Raw genomic sequence first — 24,064 nt, 5'->3', positions numbered from 1 at the left:
GCTTTCTCCTTCCAGATTGGCTGCTATGCAGCTATGAAAAAGAAAATCTATGCCATGGGTGGAGGGTCGTATGGAAAACTCTTTGAATCTGTGGAATGTTATGACCCAAGGACCCAGCAGTGGACTGCGATCTGTCCGCTGAAGGAGAGAAGGTACGAGAATGTGGGCATGGACCATGTAGGTGCCCCGTTTCTTTCAAATGAACCTTTCACTTGTCTTGGCATTTGGTTTCTATAAAAGTCCATGAAAAATCCATTTCTGGAAAAGGAAGACCCACATATGCATGGAACCCTGAACACTGCAGAGTTAAAACAAGCAGAAGAGGAGCTAGGGAATTGGGCCATGAGTTGTAAATCCAGTAGCTGATACGCTGTGTGTGGCCTTTCAGATTTGGAGCCGTGGCCTGCGGCGTGGCCATGGAGCTGTATGTGTTTGGGGGTGTCCGAAGTCGGGAGGACGTCCAGGGCTCTAATGAGATGGTCACTTGCAAGTCTGAATTCTACCATGACGAGTTTAAACGGTGAGTTTGAACGGCTTCACATAACTTGTGTAACTTTTCCTCTCTGCCTTCAGAGTCATGTCTTCAATTTGTTTTGTTTTGTTTTCAAGCTACTTGACTGAATTATCTTGTTTATTTGGGACATATGCCTAGAGCTTACTAGTGATTTTGTCAGAGACTTCAGAAGTATTCGTAGCTTAAAACCATAGAACGGTGTTTCTGAAACCTATATCAGACCTTGATCCTTGGTTGTTTAAAATCATTTATTGGCTCCCTATTGCTTTTAGGAGAAAATTTAAACTCCTTAACCTAGTGTGTGGCCTTCTGTGATATGGCCTTTCTCTATTCTTTCTGCTGTAGTCAACACAGACGCTTCACTTGAGTTACAGTGAGCAACATTTTCTCCCCAAAACATGTTATTGATTATCTCAGCTCTGTGCTTTTATACTATTCCTTTTACCTAAAATCCCCCTTCAATATTTATCCAGTTAATACAGTCTCTTCCAAAACTGTGCGTAATTATCACTGCCTAAAGAAAGCCTCCTCACACCTCCCAGTCTGGTTTAGGCTCCTCCATCTGTGATCTCCTAACACTCAGGTCATGTCTCTTGCATTGTAATTGTTAACCATAAGATTTTTTTTTTTGTAAGATTTTATTTATTTATTTGAGAGAGAGAGAGATCGTGAGAGATCATGAGCAGGGGCGAGGGCCAGAGGGAGAAGCAGACTTCCCGCTAAGCAGGGAGCTTGACGCAGAACTCCATCCCAGTACCCTGGGATCATGAACTGAACTGAAGGCAGACTCTTAATCAACTGAGCCACCTAGGCACCCTAACCATAAGATTCTTGAGGGCAAGGTTGGGCTCAGCTGTCCATGGATCTTAACTTCAGCATCATACCTGGCCTGTGTTAGACTCCCAATGGAAGGTTGAGTCGGTGAATGAAGTGTGGTGTCACAGAGTCTCAAAACATCTGTTTCAGGTTGCTGTACTGGTCTCGTAGACTAGGCACACTTCTACCAACCTCCTTCCCTTCTCTCCTCCCACACATTTTGTTATGGTAAGCACTAAACTGCACTATCTAAATCATAGAGGGAAATGGTCATGCGAAAATTCATCTTGTTACACTATTTCAATCCTGTTACCAGAAGGGGGTGCCATAAGGCAACATTTAATTTCATACTATTTTAGATTAGAGCAAACAATGAGCAGCTACCAAGACTTTAGAGATAAATACAAATGTTACCTAACTTTTAATGTATTTCAAAGTGAGGATATTTGCATAGCCTTTCTCCCTCCCTGCCCCCATCAATTATAGGGGTAGACCCCCCCTAGGAAAATTTATTAGACAAAGTATGAGAACAGTTTAGAGAATGTCTGCTATGGTGGGAGTAGGGCAGCATTTCAGACTTTTATACATTTCTCTTCATAGATTGTTGTGAGGCCGACCGTCCAAGGTGCAAAGTAGCATGTTAATTCCTGCCCAAGTGACTCTCGAGACTGTCTGCTCAACTTCATTTATAAGTAGTGGTCAGTGTGTTTGGTCTCTGATAAAATACAGACCTGTGCCGTCTTCATAACGAGGTACTGCCTGGGCAGTGTGAGCTAGAGGCTGCCACTCGTTCGCTGGGGGAATCAAGGCCACGTATGCCTCACCCGTCCGTGTCCCTGTTTGTTTATAGGACTTAAATCTGGCTGCAGAGTTTCTCAGTTTGCCCTTGATCTGCTATCAATTGCTAGAACTTTTCTATTTCTGTCAGGTTGTTTTATATTAATAGTTAATAAGCTTTAAACGTAGGTGTAGTACTTGCTTTCAGTTCATAAGTATTAGACATAAGAATATGCCTCCTTCCTTGATATTTAAAAGCACTTCCAAATAAATTCATGGATTAGTAGTCTCCTCGTTTCTGAGCTGTCCAGTGTTACTTTTTTAAGGTAAGCTCTAGGCCCAACATGGGGCCTAGAACTCACAGCCCTGAGATCAAGAGTCTCATGTTCTACCAACGGAGCCAGCCAGGAGCCCACCCACGTTAGTTTTTTTTTTTTTTTTTTTTTTAAGGTTTTATTTATTTATTTGTCAGAGAGAGAGAGAGGGAGAGAGAGCGAGCACAGGCAGACAGAATGGCAGGCAGAGGCAGAGGGAGAAGCAGGCTCCCTGCCGAGCAAGGAGCCCGATGTGGGACTCGATCCCAGGACGCTGGGATCATGACCTGAGCCGAAGGCAGCTGCTCAACCAACCGAGCCACCCAGGTGTCCCCCACGTTAGTTTTTAAATAGTAGAATGAGGAAAGCTCAATTTCTTTCGTCAATATAACTTATAGGGTTCTTACTTGTTTGAGTGACCCTAGAGGCATACATAACTCTAAGTGCCTTGTATTAACTCATTTGTAACTCATTCAGTCTTCAGAATAACCCTCTCAGTCCCTATGTGCTCTTTTTAGTCCTCTTTTAAACCAAAACACAGAGAGGTGAAATAATGTGTTCAGAGACACACAGATAGCAAATAGCAGAGCTAGAATTTGAACTCGGGAACTCTGGCCCAGAGGCCACCTTTTCAGCCACCACTCTACATTGCATTAAAAATACAGGCTTCCCGGGACGCCTGGGTGGCTCAGTTGGTTGGACGACTGCCTTCGGCTCAGGTCATGATCCCGGAATCCCGGGATCGAGTCCCACATCAGGCTCCCAGCTCCATGGGGAGTCTGCTTCTCCCTCTGACCTTCTCCTAGCTCATGCTCTCTCTCACTGTGTCTCTCTCAAATAAATAAATAAAATCTTTAAAAAAAAAAAAAAATACAGGCTTCCCCGCAAAAATCTATAGGAAGAAAATAACATATAGCAGTAGTTTGTTTTTCAAGAGAGCAGATGTTTCCAAGTATGTTATATTTGCGTATTGTGGAAACTGTTGCCAGAGGACCAATCTGTATTAGATTGGAGACCATTTATTGTTTTTAAGTAATCTCTTGTCTTTCCTGCCTTTGTTCCCTATTTTTAGGTTAAAACTTTCCTGGAAAAATGCCATACCTTATTTTCTGTGTTTCTAATGAAAAGCAAAACTGCTTGAAGGAAAGCAAAGAAATTGCCATAAATTCTATCACGTCATAGTAACAACTTAATAATATTATCCAGAATGACAGGCAGCTCTGTTTCGATTCCCGGTGTCCCTGCTCTTCTAATACCACCATCCTCCCAGTTATCCGTACTCAATGACGCTTATCCTGATTCTCTCGCATCCTTCACATCTTATCGGTTGCCAAGTCTCGTCTTCTTTTGTAGACTCTGGAATATTTTCCAGATCACCCACCCTTGTTTCTCTGCTTCTGCCCTACCGTGTTCACTTCCTTGTGTGTGCAATGGCATTAGCCTTCTAACTAGTTTTCCTGTGCATTTGGTCTGTTTTTGTGTTTTTGTGTTTTTGAAAGATTGTGTTTTTGTGTTTTTGAAAGATTACTGAAAGATTAATCTGACTTTGGTCATTTCGTTCTCCTTCTGGTAATTCTTGGTATTTCCCCATTGCTCACCAAACAAAGATAACAGTATGTAGCCCCCTGCTGGGGTCCTCCATTGTCTGAGGTTAAGAGAAATGTTCAGTCTTTCCCAGTCTCTTCCCTCCCATGTCCTGCACTCCAGCTCCTTTCTTAATCCGTCCTGTGTCTGACTGCCTCCATGCACATGCTCAGCATGAATGCCCCGCTTTTGTTTCTCTAGAACAGTCATGGTGACTGCTGAAATCAGGACCTGCCAATTTCATCTTTTGGTCCATGAATGTGTAATTGAGCAGACATACTTGACAATGGGCAGAATCCCCATGTTGATTCTCTGACCTGCAGGGGGGTGGTGGGCATTATGGTAGGAGAGGCTGCTTGGAAGTCTCTGTAACTTTCCTACCAAGACGGAAAACCAAAAGCAATTCTACATCCTTGAGGAATTTACAGAAATTAGTGCCACCATCAAGAACTTGAAAAATCCAGGAATGGAGCTACCTTTCATATCCCCACTTAAGTCATTTAGAAAAAGTAGAAAAGTCAGATGGATTTTGGAAAATGTCCATGTGCTTTCATAAACGTAATTCAGTGGTTACACTGATCACAGATTTAGTCCCAGATGTAGTGTCTTTCCGCAAATATTGTATCTTTATGCAACACAGACTCTGGCCTTGGTCCGCAGCTTTTGACCCCTGGTGCTTTTTCTTCGTACCAGTTTGCAGGGGCCACCAGAAGCAGTTTGCTTTTGCCCGTCAGGGCCGACAGGCCCCCTGCACTGTCTGGCTTCAGGGGTGTATCACTTCTGCTGTTCCCATATGTTAGTCCAGGGAGATCTTGATCACCTTGGTGTCCCATGAAAGCGTCATGTCGGTCTACTCCCCTGACATTGTGGTGTTTGGATTGACGGTTAGGAGTGCTGCAAGTACTGCAGACACCTTTGCAAATCGTGGGGAGCTGAGCCGTGCTCCTGACCACATCTGTTTCAGGCACGGCCCAGTCAAGAGACAGAAACCACACCGGTAATCTGAACAGAGAAAATGGAATTCACATCATTATTGTTAGGAAGAGGTGGTTAACAATGAGTGCAGAAATAGCTACTGTAGGAAGTGCAGCTACTACTACCTTTAGGGCTTAGGGCAGTACCCAGAAGGGGCAAACTGGGAAGAGACCTCCCTGCCCTGCAAGGGTATGGTGTGGCGACTGGGTTCAGGACGCTGCCTGTTGGGTGGCAGAAGACCTTGCTGAGGGCGGGCACCTCTGGGACCCCCGCGCACTGCGGGCAGCAGCCCTTGGGAAGAAGGAGAAAAGCACACCAACCCTGGCAAAGAAGCCCTTGGCGCCGCCGAGCCTCGCAGTCCCTCCAGCGCCCTCTACTCGCAAAGCCTACCACTGCATTTACCTTTTCAAGGCGGTTCATTTTCTCCATTGTGTTTTGTGTTTCATTGGTTTCTGCTCTTGTCTATATTATTTCCTTCTTTTACCTTCTCTGTGTTTATCCTGCCCTCTGCTTGCCAGCTTCTTCAGGTAGAATTTTAGATCTCTTCATTTCTTTACTGAAACCTCCATCTTTTCATCATAAGCATGGTTCCCTTTCTTTCTTTTTTTTTTTTTTTTTAGATTTTATTTATTTGACAGAGAGATCACAAGCAGGCAGAGAGGCAGGCAGAGAAAGAGAGGAGGAAGCAGGCTCCCTGCTGAGCGGAGAGCCCGATGCGGGGCTCGATCCCAGGACTCTGAGATCATGACCCGAGCCGAAGGCAGCGGCTTAACCCACTGAGCCACCCAGGCGCCCCTCCCTTTCTTTTTTGAACATAGTTGTAGTGGCCACATTCAGGTCCCCACCTGATGGATCTCCTGGCATTCAGTTATCTTGGAGCTGGCGTCTGTGTATGGTTTGTTACCTCGAGAATAGGTTCTCATTTTTCTGGCTTATCTTTTGTTGAGTAATTCAGGATTGCATCCCGAACATTGTGAATGGCATGTTGTCGGGGCCCGAAGTCTCTTCCCATGCTTCAGAGTGTTGCACTGAGAGTTCTAGCAGGCCGTGCCCCTGGCTCAGCTCCTGGCAGGCTGTCAGGCCTGCAGCACACAGCAGCTCAACCCTGTCTCCAGTTCTGTAAGCCAGCCTCAGTTATAAGCACTCACGGTTCCGGGGTCAGTCCAAGACTTGAGACAAGCACATGCATGTAAAATTAGGCATCCTTCTCTACCTCGTCTTTCTGAGACTTCCCTACGCTCTGGAGATTCTGGCTGCCCTGATTCTAGCGGCCAGAAAGATGGCGGGTCTTCTCATGGGGTCTCTGCCCCCTGGAGCTGCCAGTGTCATGCCGCCTTTGGCCAAAGCTACCAAAGATCCAGAAACTCCTCCTCCTGGGTTGCTGGTTCCAGTTTTCCTTTCTTTCTCAAATCTGCCTGCTTTTGCTCAGTCCCCAGAGGCCTCAGGCACTTGTCTTTTGTATCTCACCCAGAGTTTGTAGCAGGAACTCTTATCCAGAGTTCCTCGCAGGGCAATCGTCTTGTTAAGGGAGGGCTTCTTTCTCCCCCCAGAAACAGAAACCTCACCAAAGCTCCCTCTGTCTTTACTTCTCCTCTCCAGCTGATTGCCCCCCGCCCTGTGCCATCTCCCCTTGCCTGTCTCTCCCTTCTACACTGCTCTTGCTGAAACTCACTGCTCCAAGCCAGGCTGTAGTCTAAACTCTCCTTTGTTGCTAATTCTAAGCGATCAGAGGACACATCCTGGTAGCCTCAAGTCCTAAGAAGTCTGTGTTTGCAAACATTGTAACTAAAGGCATACTGTTGCTTTCTCCATCACAAAGGTGACTGCTACTTAGTGACACCCACTAGGTCCTGGGTGCTATGTGATGTAATTTACACTGGCTGCTTCCTTCCATCCCTGCAAGTCCTTGGATGTTAGTGGTGGTGTTTGGTCTCCCCACTTCACAGATGATGATTGGCTAAATTGTCCAAGGTCAACGAGGTGATAGATGGCAGAGAAAGAAGGCAAAACCATAGGTCTTTTATACCTGTTTAAAAACAAAAAACTGCAGCTAAAGACATGCTGCAGTTGTTTTTTATGTTAGTTTCATTTCATTCAAAGCTTCAGCGTTATATGAAATAGATCATCTAGGATTGTTTTTCTGGAACTCAGGAACTCTGAGTCATTGATCTGCTTTGGAACAAATTTGGTAGATCATCTACATAGCCTGATTTCTTGAGCTTTGTTTAATTATTCCGGGGAAGAATAATGTGAGATTCTCAACTCTACAAAATTATGCCAAAATATTGTTGTATTCTGATACGCCTTTCAGTAAACAGTCTAGTTGTAGATGCTCATTTAGAAGTGGCAATTACCCTTGTGAGCATACACGTGGCCCCATCATGGATTTGCCTGGAAGAGCTGTGTGCCTCTGCACGGGGGTCGGGCCAGGGTGTAGGGTTCAGCAGCAGACAAGGCCCCAGGACACTCTCAACAGCGTTGTTTGATTCAGAACCTGGGAAGAATTTAAATGTCAAGGTTTAGATAATTGTGTTTAGCCCTGAAGACATAAAATGTGAATAAGCCAGTTATAGTTTGATATTTTCAAACATTTTCTTTCAAAGGCCTCTTCAAGTCCCTATTTTCACTTCTCAATGACAGTTCCGGAATGTTTCCCTTCCCTATTTCTTAGTCATTTTGACACCAGCTGTATTCCCAGTTCCAGCAAACTGCTGGATACCATTCAGCATTCAGATGGAACGTGAATCAGAAGTTGAGTGAAGGTATTTCAAATATGGCAGCTGCACCTTAGCTGTGTTCTGAGTTGTTACGTGATCTCGAATCATTTTGCTTCCATGTTTCTTAGAATTCAAAATATGGAAGTTGCTACTTTATAACAATCTGGGAAGAGTTCTTTGCAATCAAAGTGCTGTGCTTAGTAAGAGAGTTTCACATTTGTACTTAACGGCCGGCTGGACGACTCGGGCCAAGCCGCTGGGTGCTGGTTTCTCAGACCCGTGGTAGCAGAGTTAGAGACACAGGAATAAGGCCCACATGCCGTCTGCTGCAATAACGAGTGTAGACCTGGACACTGGAAGTTCTGGAGGGTTTAGATACATTCCAGAGTCTGGGAGGGCTGCTGTACCCCAGCTGTGTTGTTAGCTGTTGAAAGGAAATTGGTCCAGTTACCTTAAGTGAACATTATTACAAAGCAGAATCTACAGTTGTTAAGGTTGTTTTTTAAACAAAAACCACTTTAATTTTGGAATAATTTTACACTTAACTTTACATTTTTAATTTTACACTTTTACACTTAAAAGTTGCAAAAATAAAATCTCCATTAAGCCATTCACCCAACTTTCCTTTGTGTTAACATCTTATGTAACCGTAGTGCCGACATCAAAACCAAGGTATTTATGTTGGTACGGTATTAATAAGTAAACTATAGTCTTTTTATTTTTTAAAGATTTATTTATTTGACAGAGAGAGAGAACACAGCAGAGGGGAGAGGGAGAAGCAGACTCCCTTATGCGGGGCTCAATCCCAGGACTCTGGGATCATGACCTGAGCCAAAGACACTTAACGACTGAGCCACCCAAGTTCCCCTAGTCTTTACTCCAATTACACCAGCTCGTCCACTCAGCTCTCTTTTCCCTTTGCTCTGAGATGCTGTGCGGGATCCCACAACACACTGTGTTGTGTTTCTTTAGTCTTTTTTTTTTTAAGATTTTATTTATTTATCTATCTATTTATTTATTTATTTATTTGACAGAGAGAGAGAGAGAGAGAGAGAGATCACAAGTAGGCAGAGAGGCAGGCGGAGGAGGTGGGGGGGGGAGCAGATCCCTGCTGAGCAGAGAGCCTGATGGGGGGCTCAATTCCAGGACCCTGAGATCATGACCTGAGCCGCAAGCAGAGGCTTAACCCACTGAACCACCCAGGCACCCCTCTTTAGTCTTTTTTAACCTGTGATGTTCCCTTGGTCTTTCCTTGCCTTTCATGACCATGATATTCTTGAAGATAATTGGTGCATGTATCTCTTCATTTGGATTTGTCTGATGATTTCTCATGATCAGGCTGAGGTTGGGTATTTTTGGCAGGAACACCACAGAGGTGATGCACGCCATTGAGGAGGACGTGCTGCCTCTAGTCTTAGTACCCGTGACACTAACGTTGATTACCTAGTTAAGGTGGGGCCTCTTGGGTTTCGCCACTATAAAGTTGCCTTTCTTTCCTTTTACTTTACAAAAATCCTGGAAGAGATCATTGAGAATATGCACCATTTCTTCTCAAACTTTGATCACTAATTAAGCACCCGTCGGTGGACCCACCCTGCGGTCACTATAACTGTGGTGGTTTCCTGATGCTGGTCTATTTCCCTCATTCTGTCTGCATTTGTTAACTGGAATTCTGTAAAGAGAAGACCTGTCCCTTCTCCCTGTTTCTTTTTTTGATGTATTCAGTTACTTACTTGTATCAGTATGGACTCAGGAATATTTATTTTATTCTGTGAGTTATAAATCCAGTACTCTCATTATTTATTTTGTTGCTCAGTTGTTCCAACTTTGGCCATTGGGAACACCTTCCTATTAGCTCCGTGTCCCTTGGACACACCCGCCCTTCTGTAAGCACTTCCTGTCTGGCAGCACAAGATGCCTCAGACGCCTCGTGTTTTCTCTCTCAGCGGGGGAATCAGCCACCTCTTTGTGGAGCCCTGGATCCTTTTTGTGCTTATCAAATTGATTTTCAGCAGAAGTGCCAAGGCAATTTAGTGAGGAAAGAAACAGCTCTCCAGCAAATGATGCTGGAGCGACTAGATATCTGTGTGGAGGACCGGTGAACTTCTGCCTCACACCACACCCAAAATACAACTTGAAATGCATTGTAAGACCTGAACATAAAAGCTGAAACTATAAACTCTCCAGTAAAAAGTATAGGGAAGAAAACCTTTGCAGCCTTGGAATAGGCAGGGATTTCCTAGAGGGACACAGAAAGCAAGTTTTTGTCTAAAAAACGAAACAACAGCAACAACAACAACAAAAAATGGAACTTGTCAAAATTAAGAACTGCTCTTTGGAAGGCTCCATTAAGAAAATGAAAAGATAACCAATAAGCTGGGGGAAATATTCATGATATATGTATCTAACAAAGGACTTGCATAAAAATACAAAGAATCTTACAGTTCAGTGGGAAGACAAAACCCCAATTTAAAAAATGAGCAACTCTTTGAGCAGACGTTTCACAAAAGAAGACAGGTGAAGTGGCCGGTGAGCGCACACAGACATAGCCGGCCTCCCTCTTCTCAGGGAAGCCCACACCACTAACACGGCCATAGTCAGAAAGACCGTCAGGAGTGAGAGCAGGAGGTGATGCCAAGCGTTTGGAATTCCCAGATGTTGCTAATCGGAAGGCAGAATGGCACAGCCCTTTGGAAAACAGTGCAGCATTTTATTATCCGATGGAATATACGTTAAACCATATAACCAGTCACTTCCGTGACATGACATCCACCAAGACGATTCGCTCTCCAGTGCCCACAACAGCTTTATTCACCATAACCAGACACTGGCAGTTCCCCACGTGAACATGGGCAGGTGCACGGATAAACAGGTTCTAGTCTCTCCTTGTGATGGAATACCACTGAAAAAGAAACAGGTTATTGATGCAAAAGCAGCTGTGTAGATGAATCCCAGGAACATGGTGCTGAGCAAAAGAAGCAGGTTGAAAAGCGCTTGCTCTTTACCTTTCAGTATAGGTGACATTCTAGCGCAGGCCAGACTAGTATCCAGAGTGGCAGGAAGGAACTCAGCGGTTAATTGCCCAGCAGTGGGGATGCGGGTTGAGCTGAACTGGCACGGTGCCTAGTACTGTTGGCTCACCGAGTTTTGTCGGCTTCCTAGACCTTGTGGTCATCCTCTTGACGTCCTTGGTTTTGCCCGTGTGTTCGCTTGCAGATGGATCTATCTTAACGACCAGAACTTGTGCATCCCTGCCAGCTCCTCTTTTGTGTACGGAGCTGTGCCCATAGGAGCCAGTATTTACGTTATCGGAGACCTCGATACAGGTAAGGCCCTCGTGGTGATGTTGCTGGATGTGTTTCCCAGTGACGCCAAGGCACGTTGTGTCACCTCTGCTGCTTCTCACGGTCTAGGTACCAATTACGACTACGTGCGTGAGTTTAAAAGAAGCACGGGGACCTGGCACCACACGAAGCCACTCCTTCCGTCCGACCTTCGCCGCACCGGGTGCGCAGCCTTACGCATTGCAAATTGCAAGCTTTTCCGCCTGCAGCTCCAGCAAGGCTTGTTCCGTATCCGTGTCCATTCACCTTGAAGAGGGGCCGGAGCAGAGGCAAAGCTCCCGACCAAACGCACCGTGACACAGCTTTCTGCGAGGGGAACAGAGGTGGCAGCCGAAACTTGCTCTGTGTGCCAGGCCTTGTATGGTAACTCTGGTGGTTTTACTGTAATGCTTAGAAGCCTGAGGTTCCGCTCTCGTTGGGGAGAACCCGTAACTGTGGAAAAAGCTCCCTTGGAGGAATGCCGTCCTCCACTTAGATGTGTCTGCAGACAAACGGAGGCTAGTCACTGTCAAAGGGAGAAGGGAAGTGGGAATCGGTATCATGTAAAATATTGAAGTTAAAATCCTAAGGTGCATTTTCCCTGAAGGGAACTCATATCTGCGTGACTGCTGTGTTCGAGTATCTGGCTTTGGTAAACAAACAAAAATCCGTATATGCAAATCAACATATCCAAACTACCAAGATTGCTTTCCTACTGCACTTGGAAGGAAATATCATGCCTAACCCTGCCTGACCGATTAAGGTTTGTGCCTAAAATGTTAGATTGGACTGTATGCCGGTTAGTGTCCATTTACTACTAGTACTGTGTCCGAAGACTCTTTTTTAAACTCTATTATCATGAATTGAAACTAAGATAAAATTTCTGGTTTACGACATTCTATCTTAGTCATCTAAAGGTTCAGTAAATCCATGAGTCAGGTTGCAGCCCTCGTGTGAATTTAAGGGAAGTTGCTAACTTCTGTATTAATTCAGATACATCATGCCATAATTTCTGGGGTAGTTCTCCTGGAGTTGTGAAGGATCCATGCAGTGCTGTTCCTCCTTGCAAATAATCAGAACCATTTTATAAACACGAGGTTATTAAGCAGAGTAGGAGATTTTCTAGAAGAAAGACGTAAGTCAGACAAATCATAAAGGTCTGCTATGACTACAAAAACTGTCCAGACAAAATATATAGGGATCAAAAACTTCAATCTGTCTGAAAGCACACAAAGTCTTGTTTACTGCTGTTTAGGATTGAAAACTTGTCTTAGAACACACACCTGCGTAAGAATCTAGTCTTTGTAGCAGAATTTTCTCAGTGCCGTTTACTAGCAAGAGTTTTAGACAAATTATGTTATAAGTAAAGTTTGGCTGGTAGAATAAACTACCTCAACTTAATTTCATTCTGTTCATAGTAGAGCGAATTATCTCTTCCTCCACCCTCTGCCCCCCCCCAACTCCCATGTCACCCCACTTCCCGTTGGGGGAAAAAGGTCTGTCGTTAGTAGCACTTATTTTATAAGATACTTTGTTTTCCATTCAAATTATGCCACCTTAGTGTGCAATCAGAGACTTCAAAGTGTGATGACATCATAATTTGAATTTTATTGCAATATCAGATTTCTAATCAATTTAATACAGAGCTCTTCATTTCTAATTGTTTCCTACAGCTTTTTCCCCCCTCTTGGTAAATGGCTGTAAGAAGCAGTATTTTGTCTTAATAATTAATAAATGTATAAATGTATCCTTTGCTTACAAATTTGAGAATAGGAGTTTCTTCTGGAAACTTCCTAGATGGAATGCTTGTATGCTGTTAACAACATGCGTATGAAACGTGGCTTATGTTCCCCTCCCCCCAGCACCATGAACAGAAAAAAGGGTTACCCCCTCTCTGCAGATTTTTTTTTTCTTACACCTACTAGGAGTCAGTACAATGCTATAAAAGTTGCCGGGAGAAGCCTTGCCTGTGGGGGTTCTAAAGAGTGTTGTGTGTGGCAGGAGATCCTAGTAGAAGAAGGCATGCGGTGTTTATCTTCTGTATCAGAGGCACTAGGCCAGATTTGCCACACGTTCCTGTAACGCAGTCAAATCCAGTGTATAAAGCAAAGCTGACCTTTTTTTCTTTCTATTGTGTACCAGTCAGCTGTAGTCTGCACACCTTCCCAGTGATGCCTGGGGTATCTTTTCATCAAAACAAGCCACACGACCACAGCAGAGAAAGCAAACTTCTTTTTCCAATTAGAGATTCATTTTTTAGGGGAAACAAATCGCTGAAAAAGTGAATTTTCTTTGGTAGCATATCCTGTACAGAACAGAACCTTGGCCTTCAGAAGTTGCAGCTGGGATACGTTAAAGCAGTGACTGATGTCCTATGGAAGCCGTGACAGTCAGCAACTCTCTCTCTTTAATTTCTGAAGCTTAAAAATCTTCCCAGTCTACGCCAGGCCTCTCCAAGGAGACAGTTCATTGTTTAGGAGTGAATGAGTCCCTGTTGCAATATTTTCAGTGCCTGCATGACTTGGTCAATTCATTTTATAAAAACAGTTCTTTTTTAAGTTTTTTATGCAGTTCATTGACACAGTAGCTGCAGAAATTAGGCAATGTTTTTTAAAATAAATTTGCCACATATTATGGGATGCTATCACCAACAGTAGCTGCTAAGTGCCAAACTGTTATTTTCCTATATATAATATATATATTAAAATACCACGTTGAAGTGTAGGAATATATTTAATTTTATTATGTTCGAAAATTAATTATGACCTTTTTTGGTAAGTGACCGTGACTTCGGTATTGTGAAATAAATTTTAACTCATTTCATGCAGGTTTAACATTCCGCTTATGCCTTGAAACATCTTTTCTTGATAAATTTTTTAATACTTCTTTTTCACAAGGCACTTTTACCAGGCATAGGTTGGAATTGGCAGTTGAGGATAGATCTTAAAATTTTAAATAAAATACCTTTGGGGGAAGTGCAATGTATTTTCATTATCCCTCCAACAGAAGGAGAGTTGTCTCAGGTTAGAGTCAGTGAATATTTAAATGATCTCTCCTAGGCTGCGGTCTAAAGTAGGCTTGTTTGTTTGTTTGTTTGTTTGTTTGTTTAATGCATCCAAATATAGATTTTTCGAAGAGATAAGTGTTTAATTTAAAATGAAGTGGTTTGTTTGGGATTTTTTTTGTGAGTGTGTGAGAGTGCTTGTATCCTGCGAGAGGGAAAAGCGTGAGAGGGAGAGAATGTGTGTGTGTGTTATGTGACTTGGTAAGTGTGTTTCTATATGTTTACTTTTTCAATTGTAGTTCAAGACTACATATATTACTGTCTTCTGGTGCTTCAGATAAATTCTTGAGCCCATGGCCCTTCAGTTTATACTACTGAGTTAAACTCACGTTGGGTGTAAATATTCATAGAGTTGTAGTTGGTAGGAAGTCTTACTTGGCGTTTCCATTTCTTTAGTGGGATTAAGAACAGTGTTCACCAACCAGTATAGTTGGTAGGCTATAAAGATTTGGCCTAAGAAATTTTTAAATTCATTGTTTATTTCATCAGTTCTTTATTTCATTGCTGTGAGGCGTTGATAGCTAACAGTAGGCTTTGCTCAGATGCAACAACAAAAAAAGAGTATTTGGGCAATGATGAATGGTCTGTTCTTTGTACTGAATGGTCTGGTTACGTCACCACTTCAACAACGCTTTGACGGTGCCATTTTTGTAATTTATAAGTGGAGGGTGGGGTTCCCTAGGCAACATACAGGAAGCACATCCTTACACTGACCTGGTAGAGATAGGGCTGTCTTTGCCATGGTGCCTCATTACTTGTGGTAGTAATTGGGTTTTTTGGAGACATTCTTTAGCTGCCTTGGTCTGTTGGGGTTCCATTTGGTGCATTCCTGCTTCAGTGTACCCAACCAAAAAGTTTTCCAAGGAGCGCTGAGAACGCTGCAGTATTGCCTTCTTGCTGGCCTGCTTGATTCCAGAGAGTCTCCTGTGGTCAGATAAAGACATCTGATTATCTGGGGAAAGAATGAGGTGGCACTTGGCATGGATTTAAAAGGCGCTGGAACCCCCTTAAGAAGCACCTGGTGGGGGGGAGGGGTAAGACTGCCTTGTTCTGTGGCTGCCCCTCACGAAGTCAGGGAGCCTTCGGGAGCCAGGGAGAGAGGAGACTCCAACTATTACAGAAAAGTTGTCCTGGGTTTAATCAGCAAATGCTTCTAGTGCCCTGGCCAAAAATTCTGTTGGGATTTCTGGGGAGCTTTCATGCTGCCCTCCCTCTAGATGGTCAACTCCTTGTGGGCAGCGACCCTGTCTTGGCCATCTGCTAATCCCAGTGCTTGGCACACAGCAGGCAGCCAGTAAATGGTTGGCCACCGCAGTGCAGTACTCTTGTTGTCAAAACGATGTTTATCACTGGATTGAGAAGTCCTCTCCATGAGCGACTCATTTTGCTGGAACTTTGTGCACAGATGGGCTGGCCTCATGTTGTAGGGTGAGAACCTAGTACAGAAAAAAAAAAAAAAAAAAAAAAGTAAAGTGCCTGACATACGGATGCAGACCTCTTTGGTGTCCATATGGTTCTGTAGGATTTGGGGACCCTATCCTTAGCACACCTAATGCCGTTTATCACACTTAGTGTTGGGTTTTAGTTATTGTTTTGTATATGTGGTTCCAAGCCTTTTCCAGAACATACTGCTTGGATCCTCACATCTCCGTGATGGGTGCAGCGCCCCCCGCCCTCGGACAGGGAGCAGTCTCTCAGGCCCAGTAGATGCGGCCTCGTTCCCCACCTCACATGTGAGCAGAACCCATTATCATTTCACTGTTCAGCCTTTGAGACTCCTACTTAGTTTTCTAGGTGTACAAGTATTTTTAGTCGTAAAATAATCTTTTGTGGTATAACTTAAACCCCCAAACATGTCCTTCACAAGTTACACAGATGTAAGCTGAAAGGTGTTTGGTTTTCTTTGTCCATTAGCCAGAGGAAATTTAAGAATTTATGAAGGTCGTAAGAACAGGAGTACTAAGTATTCGTGTTTGACAGAGAAGCACTTTTTCCTTTTAAAGATCTGAAGCGTCATTTATACTACTTTTCTTACCACATCTGAAATCAGTGAGGGAGAAGGGATTGTGTCTTAGAGTGTTGGAGAAGGTATTTTGCTAGCTTGCTAATAACGCCTGAAGTACTCTTTCTAGCCGGTTCAGGAATGAAAGAGATGTGTGGTATGATGGTGAGGGGTGACCCACTTGCCCATATGGAAGAAGATCATGAAATCAGGTTGAGGCTTTGCTGCCTGCTGGTGGTCAAGTCAATACTATGGAAATAGAGACTTCTGCGATTTTTTTGGCAAGCCAACTGGTAAAACTTTTAAAACTTGTGTATTTTTCGGAAGCGATTCTATTTTGAATCCTAACTCTATCTCAGCTTTGTCCCAGGGCCGTCCCTGTGTTTACGTGACACCTAAGGAGCTCGGTTACGACTCTGTGTTCCTTGGTGTAAGTGCGCGTGATTGAGCAAAGTGTGTTCGCGTTCCCTTCTGTCCCTGAAGTTCTCTAACTGATCTGATTGGGTCTTTAAACTTCCCCCCTTCCTCATCACATCACATATCTGCAAATAAAACAGCCTTGCATCATGGCCTACGGCAGAACACCTGTCACCTTCGCTTTTTCTTTTTTGAGATAAAAACTAATACTTTAAAATTGCTGCTCAGCTGAAATTTAGGCTAATTATAGAGTTCGATATTGATGTCGTCATGGCCCAGCGAAGCTGCTGTAAATGCTTCCGTCAGTGTGATCTGTGTTAGAGAAGAGTGGGGAGGCAGAGTGGGGAGGCAGCCCGCGCAGTCGGTGCGCACGCTGCCTTCGTTCGGATCCGGCCATTCACGTGACCCGTACTGACACACAGCCACTCCAGATCATTCGGACCCCAAGCAGTTGCAGGCTTATCTTTCTTTCTGGTTGGCAAATTATATTTATTAGATCTTTATTTTTAGCATTTCCACAAAAATCATAGATTTGAAAATACCTTGTTTTTATTTTTCCTCCTCATCAATTACAAATAAGGTGAACGTTAGAACCTTGCTTTACGTTTTTTCCAGTTAAATCTGTGAACACATAAATATGACTATACGTAGCTCTCTTTATCGTGTTTCCTGTTTAGGGGGATGAGAATTACATGCACTTATTCCCTTGTTCTTTGTGTTTATAGGAAAAACTCCTCTCGGCTACCTCATTATGTAGTGTTGTGCTTGACCCCCTGCCAACTTAGGAGAATTCAACACATTCTGTCCTTTAACAAAAGCCTGGAAGCAAGCAGCGGGCGGCCTTGAGGAATACAATTCTTTAAGGCATATTTTCCATTTTACTACTTTTTTTTTTTTAAATAGGCACTTTTAATCAGGAGGAACAATCATTCTCCTAGAGCTGCTGCAAAGTGATTACTTGAAACTCAACTTGAACTTTAAAGAGTCTTTAAAAGACTGTGTTTTCATAACGTAGAGAAGTAGTATATTGAAACAGCACTGCTGTGTAAGACAGAGGGCCTGCGCCCCATCCCGTTAGGACCAGACGGGAGAAGGTGTCTATGGAATCAGACCCAGCATTTGGAGTTGGATGCTTGGGGCTGTTGTGCTCCATTGTCTACAAGGTGCTACTGCGAGCAGCTTAAGGAGCTCTTAAGTGTAATTCCATGAATTTGTTTCCCAAGAATCTTTAATTTTGATGAAAATTGAGGTTCATTAGTAGATTCCTCTTCTCTTTTGGTTCTCACAGTCTAGGGTTTTTTTTTTTTAAGATTTTATTTATTTATTTGACAGAGATCACAAGTAGGCAGAGAGGCTGGCAGAGGGGTGGGGGGGAGGGGAAGCAGGCTCCCCGCTGAGCAGAGAGCCCGCCTCGGGGCTCCATCCCAGGACCCTGGGATCATGACCTGAGCCGAAGGCAGAGGCTTTAACCCACCGAGCCACGCAGGCGCCCAGTCCAGGGTTTTAAAATGAGATCTAAAAGTGTTTCCGAAGTACAGGGTTGAGTTTGGCCAAACAACACAGAATTAATTGTGTTCTACTTAAAATGATGAGTGAGTGGATTTGCTTTGAGCATCAGTGGAACGTGCCTTCTGCACGCGGCCCTGTCCTCGCCTGGGTCTGTCAGCTTCTCTGGTCCGTAAGCCCAGGGGAGCCGTGAGGTCCACCGATTCCTGCATTCAGACCTTCCCTTCCCAGAGTGGTTGCTCACGGGAATTACGCAGCATCCCCAGTGCCCAAAAGAGTTACACCCATTCCTAAAAACCGAGCGTACCGGGAATCACTTACGGACCAGGTGAGACCTAACAACGGAACTGTGGTTGTGCTCTAATGTGATCTAGTTTTCCAGCCTGTACTTTTTTAGAATGAAAGGCAGAGCTTCCCCCCACATGACAGCACATCCGCATCTCCTGGGGCTAGCAGCCGGCGTGAGACATTCCCCAGGTGGTTTCCGAGCAAATCAAGACTTAGGGCCTTCGAGCCCCAACCTTTTTATTTCAGTTATTTTGAGGAAAACATGTATAAATACTTGGTGTACTTTCCCAAGCAAACCTAGTAGCTACAAGGATGCCCAGGCCATGGTGCTGGGTGTGGGTGGGTTCAAAGACTAGGATGCAGACTGTGACCTTCAGGAGTCCTGCAGCCCTAGAGCCCAGTTGCTTACCTGCAAATGTAGGGTAAACGGGGGTGTTTATCTCTTTGGGCTACTTTGAAGATCAGGGACATAATGAAGGTGAGAACCTGACAGCCCATGTTTCACCCGTAGGGATGGCCACTGTGGCCGCTCACCTCCGCCTCGGGTAGCTGATGGCGAGCCCCAGGGAGGGGCAGCACTGCCCTCACTGTGTATCCCAGCCTTCGCACTTCCCCATTCGAACCTCTGCTGCTGCGAGGTCTATAAGTAAATGAACATTTGTGTTGATAAAATGATTTACTTTCTGGACCTGTGCCACTGCTCTCCTTCCACTGCTCTAATATTTGAATTCAGGATGATTCTGTAGAGCTGAACCATCCTATAATATGTGCTTGGAACATTGAGAGTTGTTTTAGATAAACCTCAATTCAGAATTTGTGTGATGAAACCCTTAAAACTCTTTACCAAAGTTGAATCTTTTTCCCCTAAGATGTCACAGGTAGTGTCCTACACTGGTCGAATAAACTGTAGATATTTTAGATCTCTGTTCCAGATCCGTATACCTGTTCTCTCTCAACTTGGATGCTATGTGAAACTTAAACAAACAAAATTTGTGTTACATGTGTGTGTGTATGCGTAGCACTTTTGCACCTTCAAATAAAGTAGGGCTATTTAAGGAAATGATTCAGAAAGTGCACTCCTTAAACCCTTCCATACGGTCACTTTCTCTCTGGTTCCCACCCAGGGACTGGCAGATGTGGCAGCATGAAAGGCATTCTATAAAGCCGTTCTGGCTCTCTCTGTGAATAAGAAAAGGAAGGAGGAACAGGGCTGACAAGGCTGAGAAGTCATGACCGACAGCGCTGCTGCAAACGGCCACGGGTGCCATGGCCGTTTGTAACACTTTTCTCAGCGACGTGTTTTAAGATCTAGAAGGCTGAGAAAAGTGCTCGGAGGGATTAAGTGTTCTTTGGGTGTGAGGCTCTCCCCAGCGCTGTGACAATCTGATAGATGGCTAAAGTCTCATATCCAGGTTTAGAAAAGATAGTTCCTAAATGAAAAAGAAAAAAAGGGCGGGGCGGGGAATCACTGATAATTTGAACATAAGCCAAGTATTTAAAAACAAGAATGGGGCGCCTGGCTGGCTCAGTCGTTAGAGCATTATGGCTCTTGATCTCAGGGTCATGAGTTCAAGCCCCAGTTTGGGCATAGAGCATAGTTTTAAAAATAAATTAAAAAGAAAAAAAAAAAAGAATAGTGTTTGTGTGTGGGACTGGTAGCCAGAAAAGGAAGTGTCTTGTACTACTTGGTCCACCGGCTGCACTGATGGACGCCGGGACCATAGCATTTAGCTACCAGTTCCAGGTGCCACCATTGGAGAGGCCTGAGACACAGGCCTATGGGGACTTGTTTAGAACATGCAGGTGTGCGTGGCTCAGGCCAACAGCGGACATTGAGACAGAGTGGCCTCATGGTAAGGTAGGAACCCTCCGTGGCACTGAGCGCTTGTCTCTGAACATGCCACCTAGGAGAGCCCTTGCAGCTGTGACCAGCAGCATGACTGCGTCTGTGCACGAGTCCTTGCTTTGTGGCTAGGTATTGGTCACCGTCTCCAAAGCTCCTTGCAGACAAACAGCTTAGTTTAAAAAAATTGGGGTGGGTGAGTTTGTACTTCTGCACTGATTTTGGGGAGAAGAGCCTTTGTTCCTTTCAACCTGTGCTCCCTCCTCCTTTCCTCCCTGACCACCTCCTGTCCACAGCCTCCTGACTGTGGCCTCTGGCCAACAGCCACATCCTTTTTCAGCAGAACTTTCAGAAATAGGCGCAATTCTAGAGATTTCCCTAAAACTGTATTGTCAACTGGAACAGCAGCTCTTGCTTTTTATCTACTTTTTGCTTGAAATCTGTCGGTATCTTTGCAGATGTAAGAAAGCTGATAAGTAAAAATTGCATTCTTTTAAGTAGGACTTAGGTGGCGGAGGCCAGGAATGCTCTCGAGGGGGCTTATATGCTGGGCCCGCTGGCTGGCCGACCTCTCCATGCCCTTTCCAGCTCAATAGAGTCTTATCATCCTTTGAGAAGAGTTTCCAAGGGATCTGATTCCTCTTGTGATTTTGCTTTCCCTCTTCTATGAAGCTACAAGGCAGTCTTAATCCTGGAGGGGAGGGAGGCTGCCCCTCACTCCATGTGTCTCTTCCGGCCCTCCCCGGCCTTGGCAAAGATCTGCCCCAAAACAGAGGAACCAAGCATCAGCCAAGGTATGCACCCAGGTCCTCAGGGGGTGGAGGGGGGCCGTCTGTGCTCCCCCAGCTCTTGGGTGCATTTTCTGATTTCTCGAGTTGTCTTGGCTTACTAATAATAAGCCCTGTTTGAACCAGTGTCGGCTTTCCTCCCCGCGCCCCACTGTACTTGCCCAGAGACCCTGCTGGGGGCTCTCCAGGAAGCAGGCTCGTCCTCAGTTGGCACGTCTCTCTGCACCAGTTAGGGACTTCAGTCGGGGTGGGGGAGGTCATTCCGGTCTTGTTTTCAAGGGTCCTCTTATGTACGCCCTCTGCTTGGCCTTCCCGCGCTGCCCTCTGCTCTTCATCCCACACCTGTCCCAACTGGGGGTTTTAACTGCATATAAAGTATGTATCCCAGAAAGGGGGAAAAAGGGGAAAACAAAACAAACAAAAATAATAATAAAATTTAAAAAAATAAAACAAAAAAACTCTTCTTGTTTCCCAGCCCGTTAGCCTGAAAATATTTACTGAAAAGGCATCTTCTGGGAGCTCCTGACCCAGCCTTTGTGACTAGCACTTTCCACAGCCAGCTGGCCCTGGCTGCAGGAGAGCCAGACCTGTCCCCCAGGCTCCAGGGAGCTTCCCAGAGTCCAGACCGCCCTGCACCTCCCTGGGTAGAGCTCAGGGCGGGAGCCTCCCCTCTGAGGCATGGCCAGCTCTAGACAAGCAGAGCCTCCCGGGGGCCCAGCTCGGCCGCCTCCCACATAGGCTCCTCTCTGAGCCAAGAGAAGGGGCTCCAGATGCCACACGTACTACCTCAGCACCCAGGCTCAAGGCACTGTGTGGCCCCCACATCGCCTAGCGAGGCCTGCTGGGGGGTCCCAGGGGGCTGGCCTGGGCCCCTGCCGCCTGCACACCCGCCATGGGGCTCATCCGGGGGCTTGGGACCTGCGCCGTCCTCTCGAGCATTCGGGAGAGCATAGCAAGACCGTGGTCTCCTTTTTCTCTTCCGTAGCTCTGACTTCAAAACATGCCGCTCAAATTGTGAGTAGAATCGGAAATTAGAATTGCTCATTTACAATCAGAGAGACCATCTTTTCATATTTTTTTCCAAAGAGATCTTTGCTTCAGAAGAAACTCCAGAAGATAACATGTATTACTGTTAATCTAGCATGTGCTTACTGACTTTGACTCTTAACGCTTTGTTTAGAAAAAAAAAAAATATGTAGGAACTGGTGCATGGGGCAAAAGGGTGTCATCAGCTTAAAAACCAATTTACGTGGGTTCACAGCATCTTCTTCCCTCCGTGGGACCTCAGAGTTCAGGTTCTCCGTGAAAACAGTCACATTCCGCGGGGCAGGTAACTTTTTGGCAGGAGATGTGTCAAGAGGCCTTTAGTGGAGACGAGCACAGACTCTTCAGCAACACTCACTCAATTCAGCCGTCAGTGGCTTTTCCTGCTGATGGGATGCTTTTCCGTTGACTCCCTTGTAACACAGCTTTCGCTTGTATCCTCGCTCCTGCACCCCTCCCTGTCGCTGGGGACACAGCGATGCCTGTTTTGTTTCGAATCCTACCATTTGTGAATTCTGACAGCCGAACGGCCGGAATCATGGCCTCGGCCCAGGAGTCGAGCGCTCACGGCCGCCCCCCGCGTGCGGGTGTCCCTCCCCTGAACCGGGGCGGGCCGCGCTGCTTCTGCTACGCACAGCTCCCCGCTGCACCCCCGTCCGCTCCCGTCCTCCTTAGCAACCATAGTGAAGAAGCACGTTAGGCGGGCTTGGGCAGACTCCGTGCTATCCCTGTGTGTCCCCAGTAACGGAGGGGCTTGTCTCGATCTGTGAATGAGACGCATCCGTAACTCATGACGCCGCGGTAGGTTCGTTTGGTTTGTGTCACTGAGGCGGCAGATCTCCCGCTGGAAGAAAACGATCAAGGGAATTCCTTAAAGCAGGACCGTAAGTTCAGTTTGACTGTCCCGGTATTTAGGGCTGATCCTCACGGTGGGCCCTGAGCCCGGCAGAACGGCCAGCGACGCCCGCGCCTTGGCCCATGGCCTGCGTGGCACCAGGCATAAATGCGTGATCGTCGCCCTTGTCAAGAACTGGCTTACCCTCTTGATTGGCCATTTTGACAATCTCCGTGCCATGAGGAAAATTTCACACATACCAAGTTCAGAGGACACGGTATCAGAATTCATCTGGTTGAACAGCAGTCTTCGTTTAATTAACATATAATTTATGTTTCCTGACGTGGCACATGCAGAGTCGTTTTAGTTTAGACCCTGCAGCTTTTACTACCTGGTAAGACTCCAAGTGGGGCAGTCCGCTCAGATGTGTGCTCCCTGGAGGCTGTGTTGTGTGACGGGCTTCCCGGTCTTCCAGGAAACACCTCCTGCTTGAAAAACAAAACAAAAAAACAAAACAAAAAAAAAAAACAAAAACAAGAAAAAAAAAACAGAAAGAGTTGTAGTGAAATGCACAGAAGCTAAAGGAAAGACATTGTATGGACAGTTGAAAATCTTTGCGGTACCGGAAAGCTGCAGCTTGTAGAATTGTACTCCTCAAACTCAGTAGGACGGTAGAGAAATTGTGCTGACTTGATTTCACTGAACTGTCCCGTCTCCAGCATCCCGTGGTCCAAATGTATCCGTTTGTTCTGTGGAGTAACTTTCTCTTCCTTTGCTGGTATGAAATTTAGCAAAGTGGAAGTAACTTTTTGAATTCGTAACGTTTCTTACAGAGTTGCTTGACGGTTTACAAGAAATACGGATGCACAAAGGGTCCGTTCCCTGTGTCCGGTCTGGTAGCACGCACTTTGTTCACCTGCTTCAGTGTGTTGTGGCGTGTAACTGCGGGTTGATCCCTGTCCGTGAGCGCGGGAATTGTGCTTGGGGGACATCTGCAGTCGTGCAGTTCTCTTGTACCGAGGATCAGTGAAAGTGTTTTATCTTTTTTATGTAGTTTGTATCGACTGGATTTTATAACTGTAAGAAAACAGAAACAGAGTGTTGTATTTTGATCTGAAATTTGTCTATGGTAAAGTAATTTTGTTTTATGTATTGGAAGTTCATTTAAAACTTGAAATATTTTCTAGAAGGGTACCGAACAAAATGAATCGTCTCTAAGCTGTTTAATTAACCTAATAAAACAATTTGATGGAGAAG

General features: G+C 45.2%; 1 protein-coding gene across 2 annotated transcripts in view; it reads left to right on the top strand.

Annotated features, from left to right (window-relative positions):
* Positions 1 to 22,015, top strand: part of GAN (gigaxonin) — a 59,118-nt gene extending 37,103 nt beyond the window's left edge. For both annotated transcript variants that reach the window (XM_047709980.1, XM_047709981.1), the window contains 4 exons: positions 16 to 152; positions 389 to 520; positions 10,914 to 11,023; positions 11,111 to 22,015. In XM_047709980.1, coding sequence (XP_047565936.1) covers positions 16 to 152; positions 389 to 520; positions 10,914 to 11,023; positions 11,111 to 11,292 — 561 coding nt within the window. In that variant the 3' untranslated portion in view covers positions 11,293 to 22,015. The remainder of the gene's footprint in view (positions 1 to 15; positions 153 to 388; positions 521 to 10,913; positions 11,024 to 11,110) is intronic.
* Positions 22,016 to 24,064: the final 2,049 nt, after the last annotated feature.

This window comes from Lutra lutra, chromosome 17 (genome assembly GCF_902655055.1).
Source record: "Lutra lutra chromosome 17, mLutLut1.2, whole genome shotgun sequence".
Taxonomy (NCBI): domain Eukaryota; kingdom Metazoa; phylum Chordata; class Mammalia; order Carnivora; family Mustelidae; genus Lutra; species Lutra lutra.
This window is presented reverse-complemented; position numbering and strand designations above follow the sequence as displayed.